Below are 27086 nucleotides of genomic sequence, written 5' to 3'. Positions count from 1 at the left end.
CACCACTTCCCCTTTTCTAATGATTAATTGAAGAATCTCATGGACTTTAGTGTCTGGGCTGGCTTTTTAACTGTGATTCTCAGATCTTAGCCTCCTGAGTAGCTAGGGTTATAGGTGTGAGCCACGTGCCTTTTTGTGGGTTTGTTGTTTTATTGATTGTGGAGCTTGAACTCATGGCCTGAGTATTGTCCCAGAGCCTGTTTGTGCTCAAACTATTACTTTGCCACCTGGAGCCAAGGTGCCACTTCTAGTTTTTGAGTTGTTAATTGGAGTTAAGAATCTCACAAGGACATTTCTGTCCAGGCTGGTTTTGAACCACAATCTTTAGATCTCAGCTTCCTGAATAGTTAGGGTTATAAGTATGAGTCACAGATGCCCAGCTTCTACTGAGTATTTTCTTCCTCCCTCCTTCCCTTCCCTCCCTCCCTCCCTCCTTCCCTCTGTTGTGGGGCTTGAACTTTGGGGCTGGATGCTGTTCCTGAGCTCTTCAGCTCAAAGCTAGTTTTCTACCACTTGAGACACAGCTCCACTTCTGGTTTTCTGGTGGTTAATTGGAGATAAGAGTCTCAGCTGACTTTAGTGCCAGGGCTGGTTTTGAACCATGATCTTTATATCTTAGCCTCCTGAGTAGCTAGGATACTGGCGTGAACTACCAGTGCCCAGCTCTGAGTATTTTCTAACTGGAGCTAACAGGGAGTTTCAACTATGTTGTAATAGAATAGTTTTGTTGATGGATATGCCAGAAAATACCAAGATCAATAGCAGTTATCTAAGGGATGGATGATAAGACTAAGAATGTGGAAACAAAGATTCTATCTGTAATTATGTAGGTAACTTATTAGGACTAGTCAATTGATTAGATGATGAAAAATGGAGAGCTAGAGGTGTGGCTTAGCTGTTACCTAACAAGCATAGGGCTCTGAGTTCAAATCACAGCATTGTGTAGGATAAAACCTAGGCTTAGGTGAGTAGGCAGATAGTGCTAGCTTTAGTGAATGGACAACTTAGGAAGGAAGATAAGATGGACATATTCAATTTAAAATGCTTGAGTGGCAAAGTGCCACTATATGTAATCCTAGCTACTGAGGAGGCTTAGATCTAAGTATTATGATTCAAAGCCAGCCTAGGCAGACTAACTTAAGAAATCTTTACTTCTAGTTAGTTAATAAAAAGCCTAGTGGTTGAATGCCAGCTTTGTGCAAAAATGGTAAGGGAGAAGCAAAGCCCTGAGTTCAAGCTTTAGTACATAAGTAAAATGTCTTTGGGGTGCATTTGCAGTAGTTCTAGTTAGACAAGTAATCTGCTGTCCTTAAGTAGTTGCCAGAGTTGCCATTACAGATTTGAGAGTGTTTTCTCCCCCTGCGTCTTTCTTTTCCCCCTCAGTCTCTAGCACTCTTGTTTTGGTTACTTCTGTGTGTGTGTGTGTGTGTGTGTGTGTGTGTGTGTATGTGTATTTTTTTTTTTTTTTGGTCGGTTCTGGGGTTTGAACTTTTCCTGTATATATAATTTATATATAATGTTGATTATAAATATTATTTGACAGTTCCAAAGTTTGAACTTATAGCTTCTAGCTTGCTTACTTATTGGGTCTCTAACACATGAATCATGCTTCCACCTCTCCCACTTTTTGCTGGTTACTTTAGAGGTGGAGTCTATTGAACTTTCTGCCCAGTCTGGCCTCAAACCTTGATCCTCTGATTTCAGCCTTCTGAATCGGATTGCAAGCATGCCACCTGTGCACCTTTTTATATTTTAAAGTTGAGTCTTCAAGGAGAAACTTAAGTTTCTAAAGTTTCTCCTTTTGTAGACATCCTGGGCAAAGCAGCGCAAGTACTTATATACATTGCTTTACTATGATGGTTGCTAACATTTTTATTTTCTTGGAAGTGAGGATTTATATGTTGCTAAGACTGGGTTTGAACTCCTGGGTGTAAACAATTCTGCCTCAGCCTCTTGAGTAGCAAGACTGCAGGCAGTCTAGCCTTGAGGGAACCCAAGGACAGTGCCCAGGCCCTGAGTTCCAAGGCCCAGGACTGGCAAAAAAAAAACAACCCAAAAAACAAAACAAAACAAAAAATCATACAGAGTTTAGTAGTAGACCATTAGGGATGATGTTACTTCTCTACGACTGAGCTTTTCCATAAAAGGTCTCATAAAACATGGCTTGTATCTTGAAGAATAAACAAAGATTGATGAAGAGATTGAAAGCATGTCAAGCAAAGACAGCAATATGAGCAAAGGCAGAACAGTGTGTGTGATAGATAGGTCTGGAGTCATTCTAGAAGTTCTAGTATAATTAAGATTTATGTTTAATAGGGACTATGAGATGTTCTAAGACTTATGGCTTTTTTTTTGTTTTGTTTTTTTGTTTGTTTTTTGCCAGTCTTGGGTCTTGAACTCAGGGCCTGGGCACTGTCCTTGGGCTTTCTCAAGGCTAGAGCTCTACCATTTGAGCCACAGCACCATTTCTGGCTTTTTTCTATGTATGTGATACCAAGGAATCACACTTGGGTCTTTGTGCGTGCTAAGCAAGCCCTCTACTAGGCTAAACTCCCAGTTGAGACTTAACGTTTTATATACAAGGTTTCTTTTATATAAGGAGGATTAGATGCTCAGGGCTGACAAAAAGCTTTGTTTTAATCTGGCTCTTTAGTTCATAGACTAATGCAAGATCTCTTTGAAGCCTTCTGTGGTCCTGGGTAGGTTTGTTTTTCTTTTCTTTTTTCCTTTCTTTTTTTTTTTTTTTTTTTTTTTTTGTTGGTTGTGGAGCTTGGACTCTGGGCCTAGGTGCTGTCCCTGACTCTTCAGCTCAAGGCTACTTGCCCTACCCCTCAAGCTATAGCACCACTTTTGGTTTTCTAGTGTTAATTGGAGATGCGTCTCAGGGACTTCAGTGTCCAGGTTGGCTTTGAACCATGATCCTCAGATCTTAGCCTCCTGAGTAGCTAGAATTACAGGTGTGAGCCACTGCACCCAGCTTGTTTTTCTTTTGATTTGTGAGACAGGGTCTCGCTTTGTAAACCCAGGGTGACTTTAAATTCTTTTTCTTTCTGCCTTAGCTTTCTGAGTGCTGAAATTTATAAGCATATACCACCGCATCTAATCTGGGCAGAGTTTACTACTTACTATCTGTTCACATCATGATTGTATGTTATTCTGTCTAACATGTTATAGTTTTTTTCATGTTTCATTTGGCATGTATGTTTGGTAACTAATTGACAATGAATGTTTGGGTCCCGTCAGCCACATGAAATAGAAACTATTTATTTTGTGCATCCTCTTTCTCTTGTAGCTGTTTGTAGTAGATGTTCAGACAAGCCAGATCACCAAGATCCCCATTCTGAAAGACCGGGAACCTGGAGGTATGACCCAGCAGGGCTGTGGTATCCATGCAATCGAGCTGAATCCCTCAAGGACATTGCTAGCCACTGGAGGAGACAACCCTAACAGTCTTGCCATCTATCGACTGCCCACACTAGATCCTGTGTGTGTGGGTGATGTAAGTTTTCCCATTGGTTATAGTTTTTAAACATTGCCTGGCACGAACCTCTTTTCCTTCTGGAAAAAAAGATTTCTATTATCTGTAAGTATGGGGGTAAAGAGGTTATAGATAGCAGAGTAGGGAATAAACCCCATAAACATGTTTTTTATTTTTTGTTTTTGGCAGTACTAGGGTGTGAACATAAATATTCTTTTTCTTTTTTCTTGTCTTTCTTTTTTTTTTTTTTTTTTTGTGGGCCATGGGGCTTGAACTCTGGGCCTGGGCACTGTCCCTGAGCTCTTCATCTCAAGGCTGCCGTCCTACCCCTTGAATCACAGCACCACTTCCCGTTTTCTTGTGTTTTTTTTTTTTTTTTTTGAAGTTGGAAGTTAAGTTAAACAGAGTTTTATTCCACACCTAGCATCAAGAATCATACTGACCGGTCAGGGCCGCCTCTAAGATGTGAGAGAGAGAGAGTGACCCCGTCTGATCCACTTCCCGTTTTCTAGAGGTTAATTGGTGCCCAGGTTGGCTGTGAACCTTGATTCTCAGATCTTAGCCTCCTGATTAGCTAGGATTATAGGAGTGAACCACGGCGCCAGCTCTGGCTTGGATTTTTAGACAGGGTCTCACTAAATATACCAGCCCTGCCTTGGAGTTGTAATCATCCTGCCTTTGCCCCTGATTGATGAGGATTTGCCACTGTGCCCTGCTCACTGTTGTTTAAAAATAATAATAATAATTGTGTGTTGTTTCTAAACCACTCATTCCTCCTGACCTGGAGGTAGGGTTTAGATGAGCATATAACCCTTCAGGAGACCTGGCTCCAAGGAAGACTATATAGATGAGTCAGGGTACTGCAGCTGTCAGGTGAATGCAGAGCCATCTCAGCCTCACTGGCCCAGTTCATGTCTTAGTAATTATATATTTCTTGACCAGGCCCATGCTGGGTAGGCTTCAGAGGGTATAGGGGTTCTCTTGAGATACTGAAAGCCATGAGCATGTTGGAGACCATCTGCACTATGATGAGATAGAGACCCGCTTACCTGTGGCCTATGTCCCCTGCTAAGTAAGCTCATAGAGGACCTCCTTCAGTATAGTCGAGCAGGACACGTTGATGTTCGAAACAAACATCAGCATGATGCTGGAGCACTGGCAGGTCTTACTGGGAGCTCAGGTCAGCACGTGGAGCCCATGAATCCAGCACCTGAGCTGTATAGCCTCCACACTCTCACAGTTGTAATTTTCACAATGGTATTTTTTTTAATCAAACTTGTGTTTTTGTTTTTTTTTTTTTTTTTAAGAAGAATTGAATGTGGTTCTTATTTTACTGATCTTTTTTTGTTGTTTTCTTTTTCCCTCTCCCTGTTACTATTTTTTCTCTGCTCTCAGGATGGACACAAGGATTGGATCTTTTCCATCGCATGGATCAACGATACTATGGCAGTGTCTGGTAAAATTACCTTTTTTTTTTTTTTTTTTTTTTGGTGAGTCATGGGGCCTGAACTCTATTGCCCTATCTCTCGAACCACAGCCCCACTTCCAGTTTTTTACTGGTTAATTGGAGATAATAGTCTCATAGGACTTTAGTGCCTGGGCTGGCTTTGAGCTTTGAGCCTTGATCCTTAGATCTCAGCCTCCTGAGTAGCTAGGATTATAGGCGAGAGCCACTGTGCCCAGCAAAATTACCTTTTTTTGAGGGTGTTTTGGCTAACCCCTCTATATATCGCCTGACAATAAAATAATAGAAGAGGGCTAGCAGTTGAAAATCCATAGTAGTATAAAAGCAGTTAGTTCAGTAAACAAGAAACATTGGGTAGGGGCTGGGAGTTTGGCCTACTGGTAGTGTGCTTGCCTAGCATGCACGAAGACCTGGGTCAATTCCTTGGTACCACATACTTAGAAAAAGCCAGAAGGGGTGCTGAGGCTCAAGTGGTAGAGCTCTAGCCTTGAGAAAAATCCAAGGACAGTGCTCAGGCCCTGAGTTTAAGCCCAGGACTGGTGAAAAAAAGAAAAAAAAAGAAGCATTGGCTAGAGGCCAAAAGATCTTGTTTCTTTCTCTGACTTAACTAGATAACTTCCTTTTTTTTTTTTTTGCTAGTCCTGGGGCATGGACTCTGGGCCTGAGCACTGGCTTTTTCCTCAAGGTTATTACTACCACTTGAGCCATAGCACCACTTCCAGCTTTTTTCTGTGTATGTAACAAATCTGTCAAGGATGCACCACATATATGGTGTTCAGACCATAGGTAATATTGCCTGTCGTTAATTAGTCATTTTAATTTGTGCAAATACATTCTGTGAAATTTTTACAAAATGAAGTTGCCTAACAACCCAGTCCTCTTTCTTGTGTTTGTTTTATGATGTTGGGGGTCAGATCCAGCACTTTCCTTGTGCTAGGCAAATATTCTACCATTGAGCTATACCCAGCTCAACAAATTTCTCAGAATGTATTCCCATTGTTAAAGTGATGCCTGGGCTAGATGGGGTGGCTCACTCAGGAGGCTGAGATCTGAGGATCTCAGTTCACAGCCAGCCCAGACACAAAAGGGTAGCACCTAGGCTCAGAGTTCAAGCCTCATGAGCCACCAAAAAAAAAAAAAGTGGGCTGGGAGTTTGGCCTAGTGGTTAAAGTGCTTGCCTAGCATGCACAAAGACCCTTCGATTCCTTGGTACCACATACATACAAAAAAGCCGGAAGAGGTGCTGAGGCTCAAGTGGTAGAGCTCTAGCCTTGAGAAAGTCCAAGGACAGTGCTCAGGCCCTGAGCTCAAGCCCAGGACTGGCCAAAAAAAAAAAAAAGTGATTCCTGGTTATATGGTTGTACTTGTTAGGCAGTACTGATGTTGGCATCAACCCTTGAGTGTTCTCCCTCAGAATCAGAAGACTCAAATTCATCATCTCCCTTTCAAAATTTATCCCTCTTTGCCATTGAGCTGTATTAGCAAATACTTGCCCTCAACTGTCTTTTTCACCCAGGCCTAGTGTTTTACTACTTGATCCACAGCTCATTTCCAACTTTTTGGTGATTAATTAGAGATGAGTCTTATGCTATAGCTCACACCTGTAATCCTAGCTACTCACTCAAAGCCAGCCCAAGCACTAAAGTCTCTGAGACTCTTAACTCCAATTAACCACTAGAAAACTGAAAGTGTCGCTGGGGCTCCAAGGATAGGGCAGTAGCCTTGAGCTGAAGAGCTCAAGGACAGCTCCCAGGCCCAGAGTTCAAGACCCATGACTGAACAACAACAACAACAAAAAAAAGTCTTAATGTTCTAGCCTTGAGGAAAGCGCAAGGACAGTGCTCAGGCCCTGAGCTTAAGCCCAGGGCTGGCCAAAAAAGAAAAGAAAAGAATTTAGCTGGGCATGGTGGCTCATGCCTATAATCTTAACTACTCACTAGGCTGAGATCTAAGGATCACTGTTCAAAGGCAGCCCAGGCACTAAAAGTCAGTGAGACTCTTTAACCACTAGAAAACCAGAAGTGATGCTGCTGTGGCTCAAGGGGTAGGGTGGTAGCTTTGAGCTGAAAAGTTTAGGGACAGCGCCCAGGCCCAGAATTCAAGCCTCCAACCAACATACACACAAAAAAAAAATCTTATAGACTTCCTGCTTGGGCTGACTTCAAACCAGAATCCTCAGATCTTAGCTTCCTGAGTAGCTAGGATTATAGTGCTCTATCACCTGAGCCACTAGCATATGGTTTAACACTCCCATCTTCTACTCAGCTACATAGTCAGGAAACTAAAAGTCATCTTGGATTATGTATCACTTGCTTTTCTGCCGTCTCAAACACTTATCAAAGTAATCTGCCTAATATCCTGTAATGTATTCTGTTTCTAGTCTTACCTTTTCCAGTCCATTCTTCATGTGGCTGCCAAATTAGTACTTCAAATAATTTCCCCAGGTGTATAAGAAATACGTATTTGATGTAGGAATTTTTCCCCCTTTTTATTTTGGCAACATGAGAATATGAACTCTTAGAGCCTAATGCTTACTAAATTAGCACTCTACTAGTGGATCCTTGATTCAGGGCATGCATATATATATATATATATATATGTATGTATATGTGTATATATATATGTATATGTATATATATGTATATATGTACAATACATACATACATACATATACATACACACACACACACACACACACCTTTTTTTTTTTTTTTTTTGCCAGTCTTGGGGCTTGAACTTAGTGCCTGGGCACTGTCCCTGAGTTTCTGTGCTCAAGGCTAGTATGCTATCATTGGAGCCACAGCACCACTTCTGGCTTTTTCTGTGCATGTGGTATTAAGGAATCAAACCCAGGGCTTCATGAGTGCTAGGCAAGCATTCTGATACTAGGCCTTGTGGGCTCCAAGCCCCACCAGCCCTGCTTTTTTGCTGATTACTTTAGAGCTGGAATCCAATGAATTTTTCTGCCAATTGAGCTCAGCCTCTAGTGCATTTTCCATTTTATTTTGAGACAGGGTCTCACCAAGTTGCTAGGCTGACATTTTGCCTCAGCCTCCTTGAGTAACTGGGATTACAGGCCTGTGCCACTATGCCCAATTTACCATTTTTTCATAATGTAACTGTTTCCAGCCATAATTCATCTTAGTCTCCAAAACGCTACTCAAGGGAAAGTGGAAAAGGTAACAAAAAAAAGGAAGAAAAGATTTTTGTTTTGTTTTTTGTAAGTCTTGGGCCTTGAACTCAGGACCTGTGCACTATCCCTAAGCTCTTCAGCTCAAGGCTAGCACTCTGCCACTTGAGCCACAGTGCCACTTCCCGCTTTTTCTGTTTATGTGGTACTGAAGAATTGAACCCCAAGATTTATGCATGCTAGACAAGCACTCTACCACTAAGCCACATTCCCAGCCCCCAAGCTAAATGCTTAGGTCACTTAGCATATATTAATACCTGACTTCCAGTGGATAGTAGGGTTTTGGAGACTCGTCTAGATCTGAGGAATTTAAATCACTTTTGTTTGCCAGTCTACCAGTCCTGGGGCTTGAACTCAGGACCTGAACACTGCCTTGATCTTTGTATTCAAGGTTAGGGCTCTACCAATTGATACACAACATTATTTCCAGTTTTGTGGTGGTTAATTGGAGATTAGAGTTTCATGGACTTTCCTCTCCAGACTGGCTTTGAACCATGATTCTCAGATCTCAGCCTCCTGATTAGTTACAATTACGGGCATGAACCACTGACATTGGTGAAGAAAAGTTTTTATTTTTATTATTTATTTATTTTTGCCAGTCCTGGGGCTTGAACTTAGGGCACTATTCTTGAGCTTTCTCAAGTCTAGGAATCTACCACTTGAGCCACAGCACTTCTGACTTTTTTTGTGTTTGTGATACCAAGGAATCAAATCCAGACCTTCGTGCATGTTAGGCAAAATACTCTAACATTAGGCCAAACTCCTGACCCACTTTTTTTTTGTTGGTCATGGGACTTGAACTCTGGGCCTGGGTGCTGTCCCTGAGCTCTTTATATCAAGGCTACTGCCCTAACCCTAGAGCCCCAGCACCACTTCTGATTTTCTACTGGTTAATTGGAGATAAGAATCTCAGGAACTTTAGTGCCTGGACTGGCTTTGGACCGTGATCCTCAGATCTCAGTCTTCTGAATAGCTAGGATTGCAGGCATGAGCCACTACGCCCGTCTCAAATTTTTCTTTAACCGTGTAAACTTGAACACTGTTTTAGACCTTAATCAAATTGTCATCTTAGCATAGCCATTAAAATATTTTCTGCTCTGCATTAGGGGTAGGTTACCTGACTAAGCTCCAGTGCATATGAAATTGATGCTAGATGTAAGAGAAGCATACTCTGGTTCTGTGAGATTGTCCTATGAAAGTTTGACATTTGTGATGTCTGCTACACAGGTTCACGTGATGGTTCTATGGGACTCTGGGAAGTGACAGATGATGTATTGACTAAAAGTGATGCAAGGCACAATGTGTCACGGGTCCCTGTATATGCCCATATTACTCACAAGGTCTTAAAGGATATCCCTAAGGAGAACACAAATCCTGACAACTGCAAAGTTCGAGCTCTGGCCTTTAACAGCAAGAACAAGGTATGTATGAACTCACCAGGTGATCCCTAGAAACTTGTTTTTTTGACTTATGGCTTGGGAAATGCAATCACGTCTCATTTGCCCTTGGATGGAGTACTTGCTGCTTTGCTTGTTTCAGAGAACCTTATTGTTTTGCAAAAAATCAAAAAATCCTCAAGGCCTGGTCACTATCCCTGAGCATTTCTTTTTTTGCTCATAACTAGCACTCTACGACATTGAGACATCACTCTATTTCTAGGTGGTTTGTTTGTTTGGGTTTTTTTGTTTTTGTTTTTTTTTTGTAGTTATTAGAGATGAAAGTCTCACACACTTTTCCTGCCCAGACTGGCTTCAAACCAGATCCTCAGGTCTCAGGCTCCTGTGTAGCTAGGATTATAGGCATAAACTACCCATCATTCAGCTCCCTTCTTTTTTTTTTCCTCCTATTACATTTCTTCTGGTTCATTACTAATTCCTTCCCCTTTCATTTTGCTACCAGGTCTTAATTATTATATCAACTCTGGTTCCAAAGTCTTTAGAATGTGGAATGTAGACCTCAGAGCTAGAAAAAGAGAAAAGCTTCTGCAAAGTCTGAATGAGGTGACACTTTGCTCCCATCCCACATATCTTTCCACTTACTTAAAACTGAGCTTCACTTTTGTGCTCTATTCCAACAGTACAAGGTGGCAGACAAGGGACTTTTTGAACCACAAATACCTGTATTATTGCTAGAGTAATAGATTGTCCAGCTTCAGTCCATAGAGTAAGGTGATAGGCTGATGATTACTGGCACTTTCAATTGGAATTTCATGGGATGGGAGGAGCCACGAGGACCCTGTACTTCAGGGTCTTCTCCTTATTATGGTATAGATTGAACTATAACCTGTTTTTCATTGCCCTTGTAGGAACTAGGAGCAGTATCTCTGGATGGCTACTTTCATCTCTGGAAAGCTGAAAATACATTGTCTAAGGTTTGATGAACATAATTTTATATTTTACCCAATCATTCTCTATATAGTTGTATATGATTATTATTGGCTATAACACCTGTTTTCCAAAGGTTTGGACATGCTATTGTACAATACATGAAATTCTGAGTCTGGTTTGCTATTTTTTTCCCCAATTTATTTTATTGTTTTAGAGGTGATATGCAGAGGGATTACCTTTACATATATCTGGAAATAAGTACATTTCCTTTTGCATAGTGTCATTGGTTTCCCCATTCCATTCCCTCCCCCATCTCCATCCATGAATTGTGTAATTCACTTTCATCAATGTCTGGTGCCGCCAATAAGCTCTAATAACTGTTCTTTTTCACCCTTTTTTTCTCTGATTCTGTGCTCCAACATTCCCTCATATGTAGAAATGAATATACTGCATATAAGGTAAAGATACAGAGTCAAGAAAAGCAAAAACAAAACAAAACAAAAAAATGTCCCTATCTTTGGAGTTCATTTTAATATGTATTTTTATATGCATATGAGGAGGTAATTGGATATTGTACCTCTGTGATTCTCTCCTAAGTCTGTTCTCTTTTGGTACTACTCTATGCGATATGTAGAATTCTGTGTATTTTGTTATATCCCTGTGCCTTTTAGATCTAATTAATTTCCACATATCAGGTCAGGTAGAACGTGTGCTGTTTGTTTCTCTGATCTTGATTTATCTCACTTAACATGAATTTGTTGTAGTTCTATCCATTTCCTTGCAAGTGACATTATTTTATTCTTTTTAATGGCTATGTAAAATACCATTGCATGTAGGTACCACAGTTTTTGGATCCACTCATCCATTGTAGGACATCTGGGTTGTTGCCATAACTTGTTTATTGTGAATAGGGCAGCAGTGAACATGGATGTGCAGGTGTCCTTACTGTAACCTGGCTAGTGATGTTCAAGGTAGATGCCAAGGAGTGGTATGGCAGAGTTGCTGGGAAGGTCTATGTTTAGTTTTTTGAAGCTTTCCATAGTGGTTGTACTACATTACATTCCCACCAGCAGTGCAATAGGGGTTCCTTTTCTTCAGCCAGCATTAGTTGTTATAATTCACAATGTTGGCTAATCTAACTAGGGTAAGATGGTATCTCAAGGTTGTTTTGATTTGCATTTCTTTTATTGGCCCACTTTTCTTGAAGGGAGAGTCTTTTAAAAAAATTTGAAGGGCCTGGAGTTTGGCCTGGTGGTAGAGTGCTTGCCTAGCATGCATGAAGACCCGGGGTTCGATTCCTCGGTACCACATATATAGCGAAAAGAAAAATTTGAAGACTGGAGGAGTGTGGTAGAGTGCTTACCTAGAGGCACAAAGCCCTGGATTCAATTCCTTGGTACCACATACACCAAAAAGGCTAGAAGTGGTGCTGTGGCTCAAGTTGTGTAGAGTATTAGCCTTGAGAAAGCCCAAGGATAGTGTCCAGGCCCTAAATTCAAGCTCTAAGACTGGCAGGGGAAAAAAAAAAGGTTTTGAGGCAGGCACCAGGGGCTCAGCGCCTCGGGAGCTGAAATTGAGGATTGCAGTTCTAAGTACTGGCAGGAAAGTCCATGAGACACTTTTTTTCCCCCCTCATGGGACTCTTTTTCTCCAATTAATCACAAAAGGACAAAAGTGACTCTAGCTGAAGTAGTAGAATGATAGACCTGAGCAAAAAGAGCTTAGGGACAGTACTCAGACCTAGAGCTCAAGGCCCAGGACTGGCCAAAAAAAAGTATCTGAGGATAGGATGGGGTGAGTGCATTTCTTCCAGGAGCTTACTGAGAGGCTCCTTTGCATTTCCTGCAGTCTATAGTGTGGGTCAGCATTGTGCATGGATGATTATTGATTATTTACAATATTGTATGAGCAGAAAAATCTAAAGGTTTGGAGCTACTGGCAACATATAGTCAAATTAAGATAAAACACCTGTGAAGTAGTCAGATTACTGCCTTGTGCTCATTCCACTTCTTCACTCATGGCTACCTTGTGAGCCACTGTGCCCATCTTATATTTTTATCATTATTATAAAGGTAGCATACAGGGCTGGAAGTTTGGCCTAGTGGTAGAGTGCTTGTGTAGCATGCACGAAGACTCAGGTTCGATTCCTTAGTACCACATACATAGAAAAAGCCCAAAATGGTGCTGTGGCTCAAATGGTAGAACTCTAGCCTTGAGAAAGTCCAAAGGCAGTGTTCAGGCCCTGAGTTCAAGTCATGGACTGACCAAAAAAAAAAAAGCTGTGTGAGGTGGCTCACACCTGTAATCCTTGCTACTCAGGAAGCTGAGATCTGAGGATCACAGTTCAAAGCCAGGGCACTAAAAATTTCCGGGAGAATCTTATCTCGAATTAATCACCAGAAAACCGGAAGTGGCCCTGTGGCTCAAGGGGTAGGCTTTCTTGCTGTAGTTATACCTGGAAACAGGTTATAATTCTAAGCCTTTCCTGCCATTCTGAGTATTTGATTTCAAATTTATCTTTTTTCCTAATTAGGGAGGTGTTTCTTTTTTGCGGGGGAGGGGGTCAATCATAGGGCTTGCACTGTGGACCTGGGCGCTATCCCTGGGCTCTTCAGCTCAAAGCTATTCCCCTATCCCTTGAGCCACTTCAACATTTCCAATTCTGTAGTAGTTAACTGGAGATAAGAGTCTCAAGGACCTCAATGCCAGGGGTTGTTTATTTTGGGGGGTTGGCGGGGGGGGGGTGGGTCACTGGACTTGAACTTGGCCTGGGCACTGTCCCTGAACTCTTCAAGTCAAGGCTACCACGCTACCCTTGAGTCAAGCCATACTTCCCATTTTCTCATTTTCTAGAGGTTAATTGGAGATAAGAGTCTCAAGTCCTTCTGTGCCCGGGCTGGCTTTGAACCTTGATCCTCAGATCTCAGCCTCCAGAGTAGCAAGTATTACAGGTGTGAGCCACTATGCCCAGCTTGAGGTTTTGTTTTTAATGACAACACTGAGGACTTGAACTTACAACTTTTTGTTCTCACTCTGTCTTTGGCTGATGCTACCACTTGAGCCATGCCTTCAGTTAGGCTTTTAGCTGGTAGACAACGAATGAGTCTTGAGGACTTTCCTGCCTGGGCTGGCTTCACACACTACCTCCAGGTCTCAACCTCCCAAATAGATAGGATTACAGGCAAGAGCCCCCAGTACCCAGAAGGAAATTTTTTTTCTGAGTTAGTCTTGGTCTCTGACTTTAAAGTACTTATGTATAAGGAAACCCTACAAAGGTAGGGGGAGTCACCTCTCCTTTTCTCCTTTCTTTCTTTTTTTTTTTTTTTTTGCCTGAGCACTGTCCTCGGGCTTTCTCAAGACTAGAGCTCTACCTCTGAGCTATAGCACCACTTCCAGCTTTTTCTATGTATGTTGTAAGAAGGAATAAAGCCTGGGTCTTCATGCATGCCAGGCAAGCTGCCACCACTACACCAAACTCTTGGTCCTCTCTCTCCCTTTTTTTGTGTGGGTTCTCAGGACAGGATCTTACTTTGTAGACAGACTGCCCTGAAGTTTAGGATCTTCCCACTTTCGCCTCCTTTGTGTAGGATTACTGGTTTGATGTCACAGCTACGTTTCCCCTCATTGTTTTCAGCTCCTATCCACCAAACTTCCATATTGCCGTGAGAATGTGTGTCTGGCCTATGGTAGTGAATGGTCAGTGTATGCAGTGGGCTCTCAAGCTCACGTCTCCTTCTTGGATCCCCGGCAGCCGTCATACAGTGTCAAGTCTGTCTGTTCCAGGGAGCGAGGCAGTGGTAAGTCCCCAAAGTCCCCCTGTGCCCTTCCAGTTCACAGTTACATTGTAAGAGTGGTTTATTTATTTATTTATCTTTTTGTGGGTTATAGGGCTTGGACTCTGGGCCTGGGCCCTGTCTCTGTGCTCTTCAGCTCAAGGCTATCATCCTATCCTTTGAGCCACAGCACCACTTCCAGTTTTCTAGTGGTTAATTGGAGATAAGAGTCTCACAGTCTTTAGTGCCTGGACTGGCTTTGAACCGAGATCCTCAGATCTCAACCTCCTGAATAGCTACGATTATAGGTGTGAGCCACATACCCTCAGATCTCAGCCTCCTAAGTAATTAAGTTTCTAGGCATAAGCCACCACACTCAGCAAGTAAAAGAATTTTGATGTTCAGTTTCTATATTGTTATCCAAACAAGTACAGTGATCTGTAGAATGTGGAAGCATTAGCTGGGCGAGGTGGCTCACACCTGTAATCCTAGCTACTTAGGAGGCTGAGATCTGAGGATCATAGTTGAAAGCTAGCCCCCTGGCTAGTCTGTGAGACTCTTACCTCCAATTAATCACCAGAAAACCAAAGTGTCACTGTGGCTCAAGGGTAGGGCTTCAGCATTGAGCTGAAGAGCTCAGGGACAGTGCCCAGGCCCAGAGTTGGAGCCCCACAACCAAAAAAACCCCCAAAACATATAAAACATATATATATACATATATATATATTGTATGTATGTATGTTTAGAAGATATCTAAATATGGAAACACTAATTTATGGCCATAGAAATCTTGTTAGAAACCACCAGTGAAGATATTAGTAGCTTCCATGTTCTTTCATAGAGCTATATGTTCTATTCTGTGGTAACTTTTTTTTTTTTATTTGATAGTCCTGGGGCTTGTACTCAGGGCATGAGCACTGTCCTTGGGCTTTCTCAAGGCTAGCGCTCTACCACTTGAGCCTCAGCACCACTTCTGGCTTTTTCTTTGTATGTGGTACCAAGGAATTGAACCCAGGTCTTTGTGCATGCTAGGCAAGCACTCTACCACTAGGCCAAACTCTTGACTGGTAACTTCCCCCCGTCCCCCCCAATCCTTGGGCTCAAACTCAAGGCAAGGCTCTATCCCTGAGCCTCTCTGTGGCTAACCCTCTACCACTTGAGCCCCAGTGCTACTTCTGGCTTTTTCTGTTTGTATGGTACTGAGGAATCAAACCCAGGGCTTGATGTATGCTAGGCAAGTACTGTACCACTAAGCCACATTCCCAGCCTCTATGGCAACTTTTTACTGGGTCTCTTTCTGAATTAAAATTCTGTTTAAACTAAAAGGAATTGGCATGATGGGGTAAGGAAGAATTTATAAAGGGAAGATGTTTGTATTATGTAACAGTTATACTGACTAAAGCTGAGGAAAATACTGATTTTTAAGTTTATTCTCCAGTGTTTTTTTGTTTTGTTTTGTTTTGTTTTTGTTTTAGCTGTGCTGTGGGCTATGGAGTAGACATTGCACTTAGGAAGTGCTTGACCATAAATCTGTGCTCTAGTCCCCAGCCTCTACTCTTACAGCATTCTCTGAGAGCTCTATTGTAAGGGAAAAAGAGACTTGTATTTACTTAGGTTTCAGAATCCCCCTTTCACAAAGCTCATTATGTCCTACCAAGAGTCCTGTGGTATACAGAGAAGAAGAGGTAGTATTGATCCTTTTGTCTAAGCAGGGCTAAGACACAGGAGTGAAGTAACTTGCCCAGAATCACACTGCTTGATGGGGAAACTTACAGGGACCAGAACTCAGGCTTCCAGTTTCACAATATTTTCTTCTTTCCCTCATTTTGGTTTTCTTGGGGGATGGGGGGAAGGCTTAGTTATCCTTACAATGTTAAGAGACACTGTATGGGTTATAGTTTAGTCTTTTCTTTTAAGTAATGTTTACTCCTGTGTAGATATTGCAAAAATAGCTTTTGTTTTGGACTTTTTTTTTTCCCGAGTTCTAGGACTTGAACTCAGGGCCTGACACACTCTTGGGCTTTCTTAAGGGTAGAGCTCTACTACTTGAGCCACAGCACCACTTCCGGCCTTTTTTTTTTTTTTGTATATGTTAGTACCAAGGAATAGAACCCAGGACTTGGTGCATGCTAGGCAAGCACTCTATCACTAGGCCAAACTCTTGGCCTGGACTATTTGTTTTTGATATGGTTAAGATGCTCACGTTTTGAACTCAGAAGTATGGGTATAGTGAAAGTGGAAGAAGGAATAAATAGGCTTGGGTGAAATAATGAGTGCAAGAAAACGTTTTGAGAGATTTTGGGTACCAATAATGGGATGGTTTTCATACCTAATAACATACTGGTTTTATAAATATTTTGTGGGGCCGGGAGTTTGGCCTAGCGGTTAAAGTGCTTGCCTAGCATGCATGAAGACCCGGGTTCGATTCCTCTGGTACCACATACATAGAAAAAAGCCGGAAGTGGTGCTGAGGCTCAAGTGGTAGAGCTCTAGCCTTGAGAAAGTCCAAGGACAGTGCTCAGGCCCTGAGCTCAAGCCCAGGACTGGTAAAAAAAAAAAAAAAAAAATATATATATATATATATATATATATATATATATATTTTGTGGCTCTTCTTATGTGCCAAGAGACATTTTAATATCGCAGGGATTTATTTGATCCACATCTTCAGCGAATATGTTTTTTCTGTGGCCCATAGGCAGTAGTTGACTAGCCTTAAATTTCATACTATAACTGGGAGAAAGTATGATTTGAGGTGCTTTTAGTTCTCTGCTTTTTACTACTCTCATAACCCACTTAGTACCAGATGAAGATTTGTGGCTAGGTACCAGTCATTTACACCTGAATTCCTAGCTACTCCAAAGGCTGAGATCTAATGATAGCAATTCAGAGCAGGGTGGGAGGAACCAAAAAGCTGGAAGTATGTTTCAAGTGCTAAAACACAAAAATGCAAAGGGATGGGGCTGGGAGTTTGGCCTAGTGGTAGAGTGCTTGCCTAGCATGCACGAAGACCTGGGTTCGATTCCTTGGTACCATATGCATAAAAAAAAGCTGGAAGTGGTGCTAAGGTTCAAGTGGTAGAGCTCTAGCCTTGAGAAAGTCTAAGGACAGTGCTAAAGCCCAGGACTGACCAAAAAAAAAAAATGCTAAGGGACAGTACCCAAGTACCTGGAATGGCACAAAAAAAAACCAAACCTTTTTGCAGTGCCAAGCTAGTAATATGCAGGTAATCTTTTCCTTTCTTTCTTTCCTTTTTTTTTTTCCCCTGTCAGTTGTAGGGCTTGAACTCTGGGCTTGGGTGTTACCTCTAAGTGCTTCAGCTCAAGGCTACTGCCCTGCCCTACAGTGCCGCTTCTGGTTTTCTAGTGATTGTAGAGTCTCATGGACTTTAGGACTTTAGTGCCTGGGCTGGCTTTGAACCTTGATCCTCAGATCTCAGTCTCCTGAGTAGCTAGGATTACAGGCTTGAGTCACCTCGCTCATCAGTGCAGATAATCTTAAGGGACAAAACCATGAAAAGGTTGGAACCAAGAAAAGTGATTCCAGAGTGACTGGGGAGACAAGCAAGTTCCAGGCCCACTTTGGTTCTTTGACCACAATCATGTTGGGTGTCATGAGATCTAGCCTAGCAGAGTTTCTGTGTGCATAACCATGGAATAACATGATGGATTTCTTTGTTTGTTCTGTCCGTTCTGGGGCTTGACCTCTGGGCCTGGGTACTGTCCCTGGGCTCCTTTTGCTCAAGTATAGCACTTTGCCACTTTGAAGCCACAATGCCACTATCAGCTTTTTCTGCAATTAATGGGAGATAAAAGTCTCACAGACTTTCCTGTGAGGGCTGGCTTCAATCACAGTCCTCAGATCTCAGCTCCTGAGTAGCTAGAATTACAGGTGTAAGCCACTAGTGCCCAGTTCATGGTGTGATTTTTGGAGGTCCAGTGCAAGCTAAGTGTTGGAGAAACTCAGGCTAACAGACTTCCAAGCCTTTATTCTTTGTCTTCATTGCTCTTACTTTGTTTCTTAGGGATCCGGTCAGTGAGCTTCTATGAGCACATCATCACTGTGGGCACAGGGCAGGGCTCCCTGCTTTTCTATGATATCCGAGCTCAGAGATTTCTGGAAGAGAGGGTCTCAACGTGTTATGGATCCAAGCCCAGACTAGCAGGGGAAAATCTGAAACTAACCACTGGCAAAGGTTGGCTGGTGAGTAAGCATCCCCCTGAGATGGTTACTGGACAGTAACAAAAATTATCTTCCCTCAGTGGGCCGTGGTGGCTCAACCCTGTAATCCTACCTGCTCAGGAGGCTGAGATCTGAGGATCCAGGTTCAAAGCCAGCCCCGGCACAAAAAGATCTGAGAAATCTTATCTCCAATTAACTTCTAGAAAATGGGAAGTGGGTCTTGGGCTCAAGGGTAGGGTGGTAGCCTTGAGTAGAAGAGCTCAGGGACAACGCCCAGGCCCAGGGGTAGGGTGGTAGCCTTGAGCTGAAGAAGAGCTCAGGGATAGCGCCCAGGCTGAGTTTAAGCCCCATGACCCACCAAAAAAAAAAAAAAAAAAATTGTCTTTGTTCTACCCGGTCTCCCTTACTTTTGCTGACACACCACCTACTTGCCCACACTTTTTCAGTAGGAAGAGGCACTGTCTGGAGCAGAGAAATCTTTTTTTTTTTTTTTTTTTTTTTTTTTTTTTTCCCAGTCCTGGGCTTGAGCTTAGGGCCTGAACACTGTCCTTGGACTTTCTCAAGGCTAGAGCTCTACCACTTGAGCCTCAGCACCACTTCTGGCTTTTATCTATGTATGTGGTACCGAGGAATTGAACCCGGGTCTTCATGCATGCTAGGCAAGCACTTTAACCACTAGGCCCAACTCCTGGCCCTGGAGCAGAGAAATCTTGTTCCCATGAATGTTCCATATTACAAGCCTAGTAAAGCACACTGGTTGATTTAGAAATCCCCCAAGTGATGATAGAGCAGGAAGGATAAGGAACCTTATGCCATAGCTGCCAGTGAGTAATTTTGGAGTTTGTTCCCAATTGTCTTGGAAGACCTATGCTTTGTGTAATAATTCTTGAGTCTGCTCCATTTCTCTTCATGTTCAGATAAGAAGAGGCTGCGCCTCTTCCTGTACTGCCAATAAGCTGAGATCCAAGGATCACGGTTTGAAGCCAGCCAGGGCAGGAAAGTCTATGAGACCCCTATTGACAACTATCAGCCAAAAACTGGAAGTGATGCTGTAGCTCAAGTGGTGGAGCACTAGCTTTGAGAAAAATGAAGGTCAGGGACAGCACCCAGACCCTAAGTTCAAGCCCCGGAGCCATCACAAAGAGAAAGAGGGAGAGCCCAATTCCTATTAGGACTAATATTTTTTTTTTTGTCCCCAATCCTGGGGCTTGAACTCAGGGCCTGAGCACTATCCTTGGGCTTTCTCAAGTCTAGATCTCTACCACTGAGCCACAGTACCACTTGCAGCTTTTTTCTATGTATGTGGTACCAAGAAATTGAACCCGGGTGCATGCTAAACAAGCAATCTCCTACTAGGCCAAACTCCCAGCCCCCAATCTTTTTTTATTTTTTTTTTAATTTAAATACAGAGGTTACAATTCCATAAGTCAGGTTGAGTACAGTGCCTCTTACTATCATGTCTTCCTTCATCCAACTTTTTATAGGGTTCTTACAAAGACCAGAAAGCTTTCTTGTCCCTTCTTCCTTCTTTTCTGTCCCATGGCCTAGAGGTACTAACATTCTCTTCTTCTTTCCATAGAATCATGATGAAACCTGGAGGAATTACTTCTCAGATATTGATTTCTTCCCCAATGCTGTTTACACCCACTGCTACGACTCGTCTGGAACGAAGCTCTTTGTGGCAGGAGGTCCCCTCCCTTCAGGGCTCCATGGGAACTATGCTGGACTGTGGAGTTAATGACAGCTAACTTTCTCCCAAAATGCAGAGTTACACTAACTTCCACCCTCTGTTTCTTTGGTTCTTTCGATTTTTGTTCCAATTGTGGAAGCTCTCCTATTTTAGTGGGAACACCAGTTTACCTGTGGTCTAGGCACTTCATAGGAAGAAGCTCTGTAAAGATATCCAAAGGGTGTTTTTGTTGTTGTTGTTGTTGCTGTATTGCTTTTTTCTTCCTTTAAGTGATCGGAATTTTCTTTCTATTTTTTTCTTTCTGGCTTCTCACCAAACATTGTTGCAAATCCCTATTTGTATTTTTTTCTTTAAGTGACACATACTCCCTTGGCTTCTTGAGGCTGAAATAACATAGTCATTCTCATCCTTACTTCATTCTTGAGAGGTAGGACTTCTTTATAATTATGTGGTATCTGTCAGACTTTCTGTGAAAGTTTGGGAGCCATGTGAGTATGCGCATGTCTGCGTGTGAACCTGTGTACCTGTTGGTACTGTGTGTCACTGAAATTACTTGGAGTGAGGATTACTTGTAATTAAAATATTTATAAAAGAAACAACTTATTCACAGAGTCCAGCTTTGGGTTTGGCCTGTATCTCGGGGTTTTTTTGTTTTGTTTTGTTTTTTAGTTTAAACAACATGATTGTAGAAAGTAAAATCAGAAAGAGAAACAAATCACTGGTAACCTTGGAGTTAGCTCACCGGCTACCTACCTGGGGCCTTCTATGCCAGGACTCCAGTCCAGCCCTCCTGTCATCCCTTCAGGGTGTTCCCCATGTGAGAATTTAGTGGGTGTGTTCCTTCCACTTCCCAAGCTCCCATCTGCCTAGCCAGTTGGCCATACTCCTCTATAACATAGGTGCAGGCAGCTCTGTCGGCTGCAGAAACTTTATAGGATTTGGTAAGGAGAATCCTCTTCCTAATATTTCTCTCCCCTCAAGCAAGACCTGGTTTGACATTGTTAAATCCTGAGGCTGGGAGGGCCTCAAGTCTGCTAAGGTTCCCAAGCACAGTCCCTTAGCTTGGAGGAAAGACTTTTCCTTTACCATTCTCTTGATCTCCCCATGGGTTTTGCTGTTGTTTGCTGAATTGGGTTCAGTCCAGGAGGGTGGGGGTGAGCAGGGGATTTAACTGTGTATAGTGAATGCTTCATGTGTGGAGTATTTGTTTTCTCAATGCAGTGGGACTTAGGGTTGAAGCCACCTCTCCTGCTTTGTTGGCCCAGCCTGAGATGGTGATGGGGTGGCCTGTAGCATTGTTGTGCATGTAACAGATTAGTGATTTGCCTGTTCCTCCCTTGAGCCGTCTGTTTAGTCTGAGGTTTTTAAACTTGCGGGACACTGACTGTTGTTCCCTGCTTTTTATGCATCATGTTGAAGATAACAGCTCTTTCCACAGTCTTCCTCTAGGTACATACAATGCTTCTGTCAGTATCCTGTCCTGGGGAAATGCAGTCATTCCTGCACCCCAGATCTTAGTTGCTCTCTCAGTTATACATACCTCTTCTGAGTGGGTGGGGTGGTACCTGCTGGGGAGCGAAAGCAGCCTGTCCTAACTTAATGGCACACAGCAAATACCACAGGTTCTGGAATTCTCATCTTCTAACCTAGAAAAATAGGTGCTATAAACAGGGAATTAAGCAAAATGCTGATTGCTATAAATCTTTTTGTCTTAATTTTTTTCTATTATTAAACTACAGCCTGTAGATTTCTTAGTTCTCACAGAACTTCTATCGTTTTAAACTGACTTGTATATTTAAAACAAACAAACAAAAAAATCTTTAAGTAGGATGTTTTGTACTGTTGCCAGACCCTCTTCTATGATGGGTAATGCGTTTGATTGTTTGAGATTTTCTGTTTTTAAAAATGTAGCGATTTTTTGCCAAGGAAAAAAAATAAATAAATATTATTCCAGTGCAGAATGGCTTAAGTGAATGTGTGTAGTCAGTCATGAGGCTTCAGGGAAATGACACTCCATGATGGGTTGCACAAGGTTAGAAGCAGAGATACAAATAAGACCTGCTTGCTCCCCTGCTCCCTAACCATGGCTCATGATCCAGTAGAAAATGACTACATCCCAGGGAAGTGTAGTGCCTGGAAGAAAAAAAAAATCCATTGGCTGGAGATGAAGAGAGAAGGTGCCTTTCTTTGTTCTGACTATGCATTTTTGCCAGACAACCAGTTCCTCTGACATAAATCAAGGTTAATGGTAAGCTCTGCCTACTTCAGTGGCTACTCCTCCAAGAATGACCCAAAATGGCTGTGCTTTGCCCTAGGAAGCAGCTGCCATTTTTTTTTTTTTTTTTTTTTTTTTTTTTTTTTTTTGCCAGTGTTGGGGCTTGACCTCAGAGTCTGAGCACTGTCCTTGGGCTTTTTCAAGGCTAGAGTTCTACCACTTGAGCCACAGCACCACTTCTGGCTTTTTCTATGTATGTAGTACGGGGGAATTGGACCCAGGTCTTCATGCATGCTAGGCAAGCCCTCTGCCAATAGGCCAAACTTGAGGGCAGGGTGGCTACAAAGAGTGATGTCGGATTGAAGCTATAGCTGAAAGAAGGGCAGACTCCTAATCATAGCATCTTTAGATGTTGAGACACTGAGCCTGGCAAGGAAGTACTTGTTTCTCCACTGCATTTCCAGACCAAATTGGTTACAACCTTCAAACCTGCCTTAGACTGGCTCAGAACATGATTCATGATGAACTCTTTGCTCAAAGGTTATGAGACAGGGGAAGGGGAAAAGTTGAAACTTTTTTTTTTTTTTTTGCCAGTCCTGGGGCTTGAACTCAGAACCTGGGTACTGTCCTTGGGCTTTCTCAAGGCTAATGCTCTACTACTTGAGCCACAGCACCACTTCTGGCTTTTTTTTTTTTTTTGTCTATGTGGTACCGAGAAATCAAACCCTGGGATTTGTGTACAGTAGGCAAGCACTATACCACTAAGCTACATAACCAGTCCTACTTTGAAGCAATTTCAAAGGGCTTTCTAGAGAAAGTTAAATTTGAACTGGGACTGCAGCTAACCTTTTCTGAAAGGAGTTTAGAATGGTAAGTCCTGAACAGTATTTGCACAACGTTCCTGTATTTGAGGTATTTAAAGAATAGAGCCAGGCCTGTTGGCTACCGCCTGTAATCCTAACTCCTCAGAAGGCTGAGATCTGAGGATCCAGGTTCAAAGCCAGCTGGGCACCTGAGACTCTTCTCTCTAATTAACCTCTAGAAAACGGGAAGTGGGGCTTGGCTCAAGAGTAGGTCGGTAGCCTTGAGCTGAAGAGCTCAGGGACAGTGCCCAGGCTGAGTTCAAGCCCCATGACCCACCAAAAAATAATAATAATAGAATATGTTAACCACAGGGCTCCTGTTTTTTGAAACATGCTCCAAGAATGGTGACAAGAGATGTGAGGCAGACTTGGCCTGGACCTCTGGCCTCTGTGGAATCTTGGCATTGCTTCTATTTTCCAGTCAGACTTTCCAGCAATGTATGTATCACAGAAGGGCTTTGTGGAGTTTATGGTATCCCCTTCTTGCCAGCAAGTAGTCCCTTTTCCTTGGGCTATGAAAGAATTTCCTTGTTCACAGTCAGGCCATATGCTGCATATGTCATTCCAAATGACCTGCCAGCTCCTCCCATCGTCCTTTGGGTCCTTTTGCAAAAAGCACCAATTCACTTTGGAATTAAAGTGAATTCCTAGTTCTACAAGCCTCATTTATGCTCCTAGTCCCCTAACACTCCCTCTTCCCCTCCCAGCCTTTTTTTTTTTTTTTTTTAAATGGGGATTTGTTATATTGCCTAGACTGGCTTCAAACTCCTGGGCTCATTAAGCAGTCCTCCCTCTTTATCCACCAGACTATCTGGAGCTATAAACACTGGTCATTGTGCCCTGTCACTATTTTTTTCTCCTGATATTGGATAGTGTACTCAGGATATTACTTACACTAAGTATGCATCTACCATTCCAGCCCTCCCCACCAGTTTAAAGTTATGGATCTAGTCCCAGCTGCTCATAATGGGAAAAGATGGAGCAGTCTAGATCTCTGATTCACATACCATCTGGACAATAACCAAAATTTAACAAGGATGTCAGACATCAAGGCCCTCAGTTAAGGCGTCAGCCTATAACCTAGGGTATTTATCCTCTTCAGGTGGCTGTTGAGAAGAAAACCCTGATAGAAGTAGAAACTAGGGATCACCCAATGTTATATGCTTCAAATTTATATTTCACTGCATGCTAATAGGATCCTGGGAAGTTTTTGAGATTGCAGATACATAGTCTTTTGATTGAGGAATCACAGGTAAAGATGCCAGAAATCTCAGATTTCTGATGGTCGTGATGGTGTACACCTAACAATCCCAGTGCTACTCAGGAGGCTAGCCTAGGCCATACAACAAGGCTGTCTCAAAAAGAAAAAAAAAGCTTGGATTTCTTAGCTTGCTTCTTTGCCTCTTAGATGCTCCAGAAGTTCATGCAGAGAAACATGTGAGAAATAAAAATAGGAACATTGCAGCTGGTTGCTGGTCCTCACTCCTGTAATCCTAGCTACTCAGGATGCTGAGATCTGAGGATCATGGGTCAAAACTAGCCTGGGCAGGAAAGTCTCTGAGACTCTTATCTCCAGTTAAGTACCAGAAAACACGAATTGGTACTATGGCTCAAAGTGGTAGAGTGTGAGCTGAAGAGCTGAGGAATCGCACCGAGACCCAGAGTTCAAGCTCTACAGTGAACAAAATAACAAAAAAAGAGGAACCAGAAATTTCTGCTACCAGAAATGAAGGCATGAGCTGAACTCAAGATTAGGCTCTGAGGTCTTGAAGACTGGCTCACATGTAAGGGGGAAGGTGCTACGTGTTGGGGTTTTTAGTCCTTGGTCTCTCCCGACCTACAGGAGGGATAGAACACACCCTGACCAGGAGGAGCCGAGAAAGGAGAGGGCCGACTGACCACCCGCACCCAGCCCTCTTTCACCGGAGGACAATCAGAAGAGTCAGGGAGGCCATCAAGGCAGGAACTCGTTTATTGGAGGAAGTACATTCAGCTAATATGCTGGAGCCTATCAGGACAAAGGTGGGCAGGGCCGGGGAAGTACTCTCATTGAAGTAGGGTGCATGTGCTGTCCAAGAGGGCGCAAGGGTTCCATCCCAGAGGTGGCCTTACTTTCACAAACCACAGCCACACCTTTCAACCAGGCAGCAGGCATCATCTCAGCCAGGTGCAGTCCCAAGACCAGAGAATGAGCAGTGGGCCACGAGTTAGGCCTCCTTTTACAGCATAGGTTTCCATTTCCCTGATGTGACGTGCCCCACACTAAGGGGAGAAATAGCTTTGAGTTCTTTTATGATTCAGTTTTCAAAGACAAAGGTGTGAGCCTTCCTTGCAAGTTCAACATAAGAACACTCCCTTTGTTACTGTGTAATTGCCAAAGGAAGAATTTTTTAAAGGATAATAATACTTATTAGCTGAATGTAGAGTCACATGTTTACCCTACTTCTTGCTATCTACTCAGAGCTGTAATTAACATTTCTAGTGCTATGGACTGGAAGAAAGCAAATGATCAACCACTATCTTCTCTCAATTGTAACTCTTTTTTTAAATTTTTTTTTAATTTTTATTGTCGTGCTAAGGTATAGAGGGGTTACAGTTACATTCGCTAGATAGTAAATGCATTACTTCTCACACACTGATATCCCTTCTCATGTTTTTGTCCCCCTGTAACTTTTTTTTCTTAGCTAAATGGCAGCCTGGACAGGTGACCAAAAATAATGATGGGCTTTTTTTGTGTGTGTGTCAGTTGTGGGACTTGAACTCTGGGCCTGGGCATTGTCCTTGAGCTCTTAAGCTCAAGGTTACCCACCCCTTGAGCCACAGCACCACTTCTGGTTTTCTAGTGGTTAATTGGAGATAAGGGGCCCATGGTCTTTAGTGCTTGGGCTGGCTTTGAACCGTGATCTTCAGATCTCAACCTCCTGAGTAGCTATGATTACAGGCATGAGTCACAGTGCCCCAGCTCCTTGGACATATTTTGCTCAAGGCTAACATCCTGCCACTTGAGCCACAGCACCACTTCTGGCTTTTTCTGAGTATGTGGTACCAAGGAATCAAATCAGGGGCTTCGTGCATGCTAGGTGAGTACTCTACCACTAGGCTACTCTCTTGGCCCCTACTTCCTCTTTCTTGCTGCCATGAGGTGAACAACTTGGCTTTGCCATGGGGTTTGAACTCTGCCTGAGTGCAGTCCCTGAGCACTTCAGCTTAAGACTACCACCCTACCCTTGAGCCAAGCCCCACTTCCCTTTTCTAGAGATTAATTGGAGATACGAGTCTCAAGTCCTTTTGTACTTGGGCTAGCTTTGAACCTTGATCCTCAGATCTCAGCCTCCTGAGTAGCTTGGATTATAGGCATGAGCTACTGCCTCCGGCTGCCATGGGCTGCTTGACACTATGTACTGCCTTGCCACAGGTCTCAAAGCAATAGAGCTGGGGTTCATAGACTGAACCCTTTGAAACCATAATCAAAATAAGGATAAAGATACCAGTCTTCAACTATACATTGCTTATCTCTGGCATCTTGGTACAGTACTGAATGGCTGATTTAATATACCACGGAGAAGGCATTTCAATGGCAGAGAAGATCCCTGAGCTATCCTAGAATGAAGTGTAGAGGTTTTGGTCCTGTGGTGTGTTATTTATCTGAGAAACAGCCCTCATCTTTATAGCCTTTCTGCCCCTCTAGTTATACAAGGCGGGGAGGACCAGGAGTTTGGCCTAGTGGTTAAAGTGCTTGCCTAGCATGCATGAAGACCAGGGCTCGATCCTTAGTACCACATACATAGAAAAAAGCTATAAATAGTGTTGTGGCTCAGGTAGAGCTCTAGCCTTGAGAAAACCTAAGGACAGTGCTCAGGCCCTGAGTTCAGTCCCCAGGACTGGCAAAAAAAGAAAATAAAA

General features: G+C 42.8%; 1 protein-coding gene across 3 annotated transcripts in view; it reads left to right on the top strand.

The window, feature by feature from the left end:
* The window catches only part of Dcaf12 (DDB1 and CUL4 associated factor 12), a 31727-nt gene extending 9661 nt beyond the window's left edge, over positions 1-22066 (top strand). For all 3 annotated transcript variants that reach the window (XM_090330127.1, XM_090330128.1, XM_090330129.1), the window contains exons 3-9: positions 3293-3499; positions 4874-4934; positions 9361-9554; positions 10439-10504; positions 14095-14257; positions 18258-18436; positions 19995-22066. In XM_090330127.1, coding sequence (XP_090186253.1) covers positions 3293-3499; positions 4874-4934; positions 9361-9554; positions 10439-10504; positions 14095-14257; positions 18258-18436; positions 19995-20153 — 1029 coding nt within the window. In that variant the 3' untranslated portion in view covers positions 20154-22066. The remainder of the gene's footprint in view (positions 1-3292; positions 3500-4873; positions 4935-9360; positions 9555-10438; positions 10505-14094; positions 14258-18257; positions 18437-19994) is intronic.
* Positions 22067-27086: the final 5020 nt, after the last annotated feature.

This window comes from Megascapheus bottae, chromosome 3 (genome assembly GCF_031878675.1).
Source record: "Megascapheus bottae isolate mThoBot1 chromosome 3, mThoBot2.hap1, whole genome shotgun sequence".
Classification (NCBI taxonomy): Eukaryota; Metazoa; Chordata; class Mammalia; order Rodentia; family Geomyidae; genus Megascapheus; species Megascapheus bottae.
The sequence above is the reverse complement of the archived record's forward strand: the minus strand, read 5'-3'. Positions and strand labels throughout refer to the sequence as shown.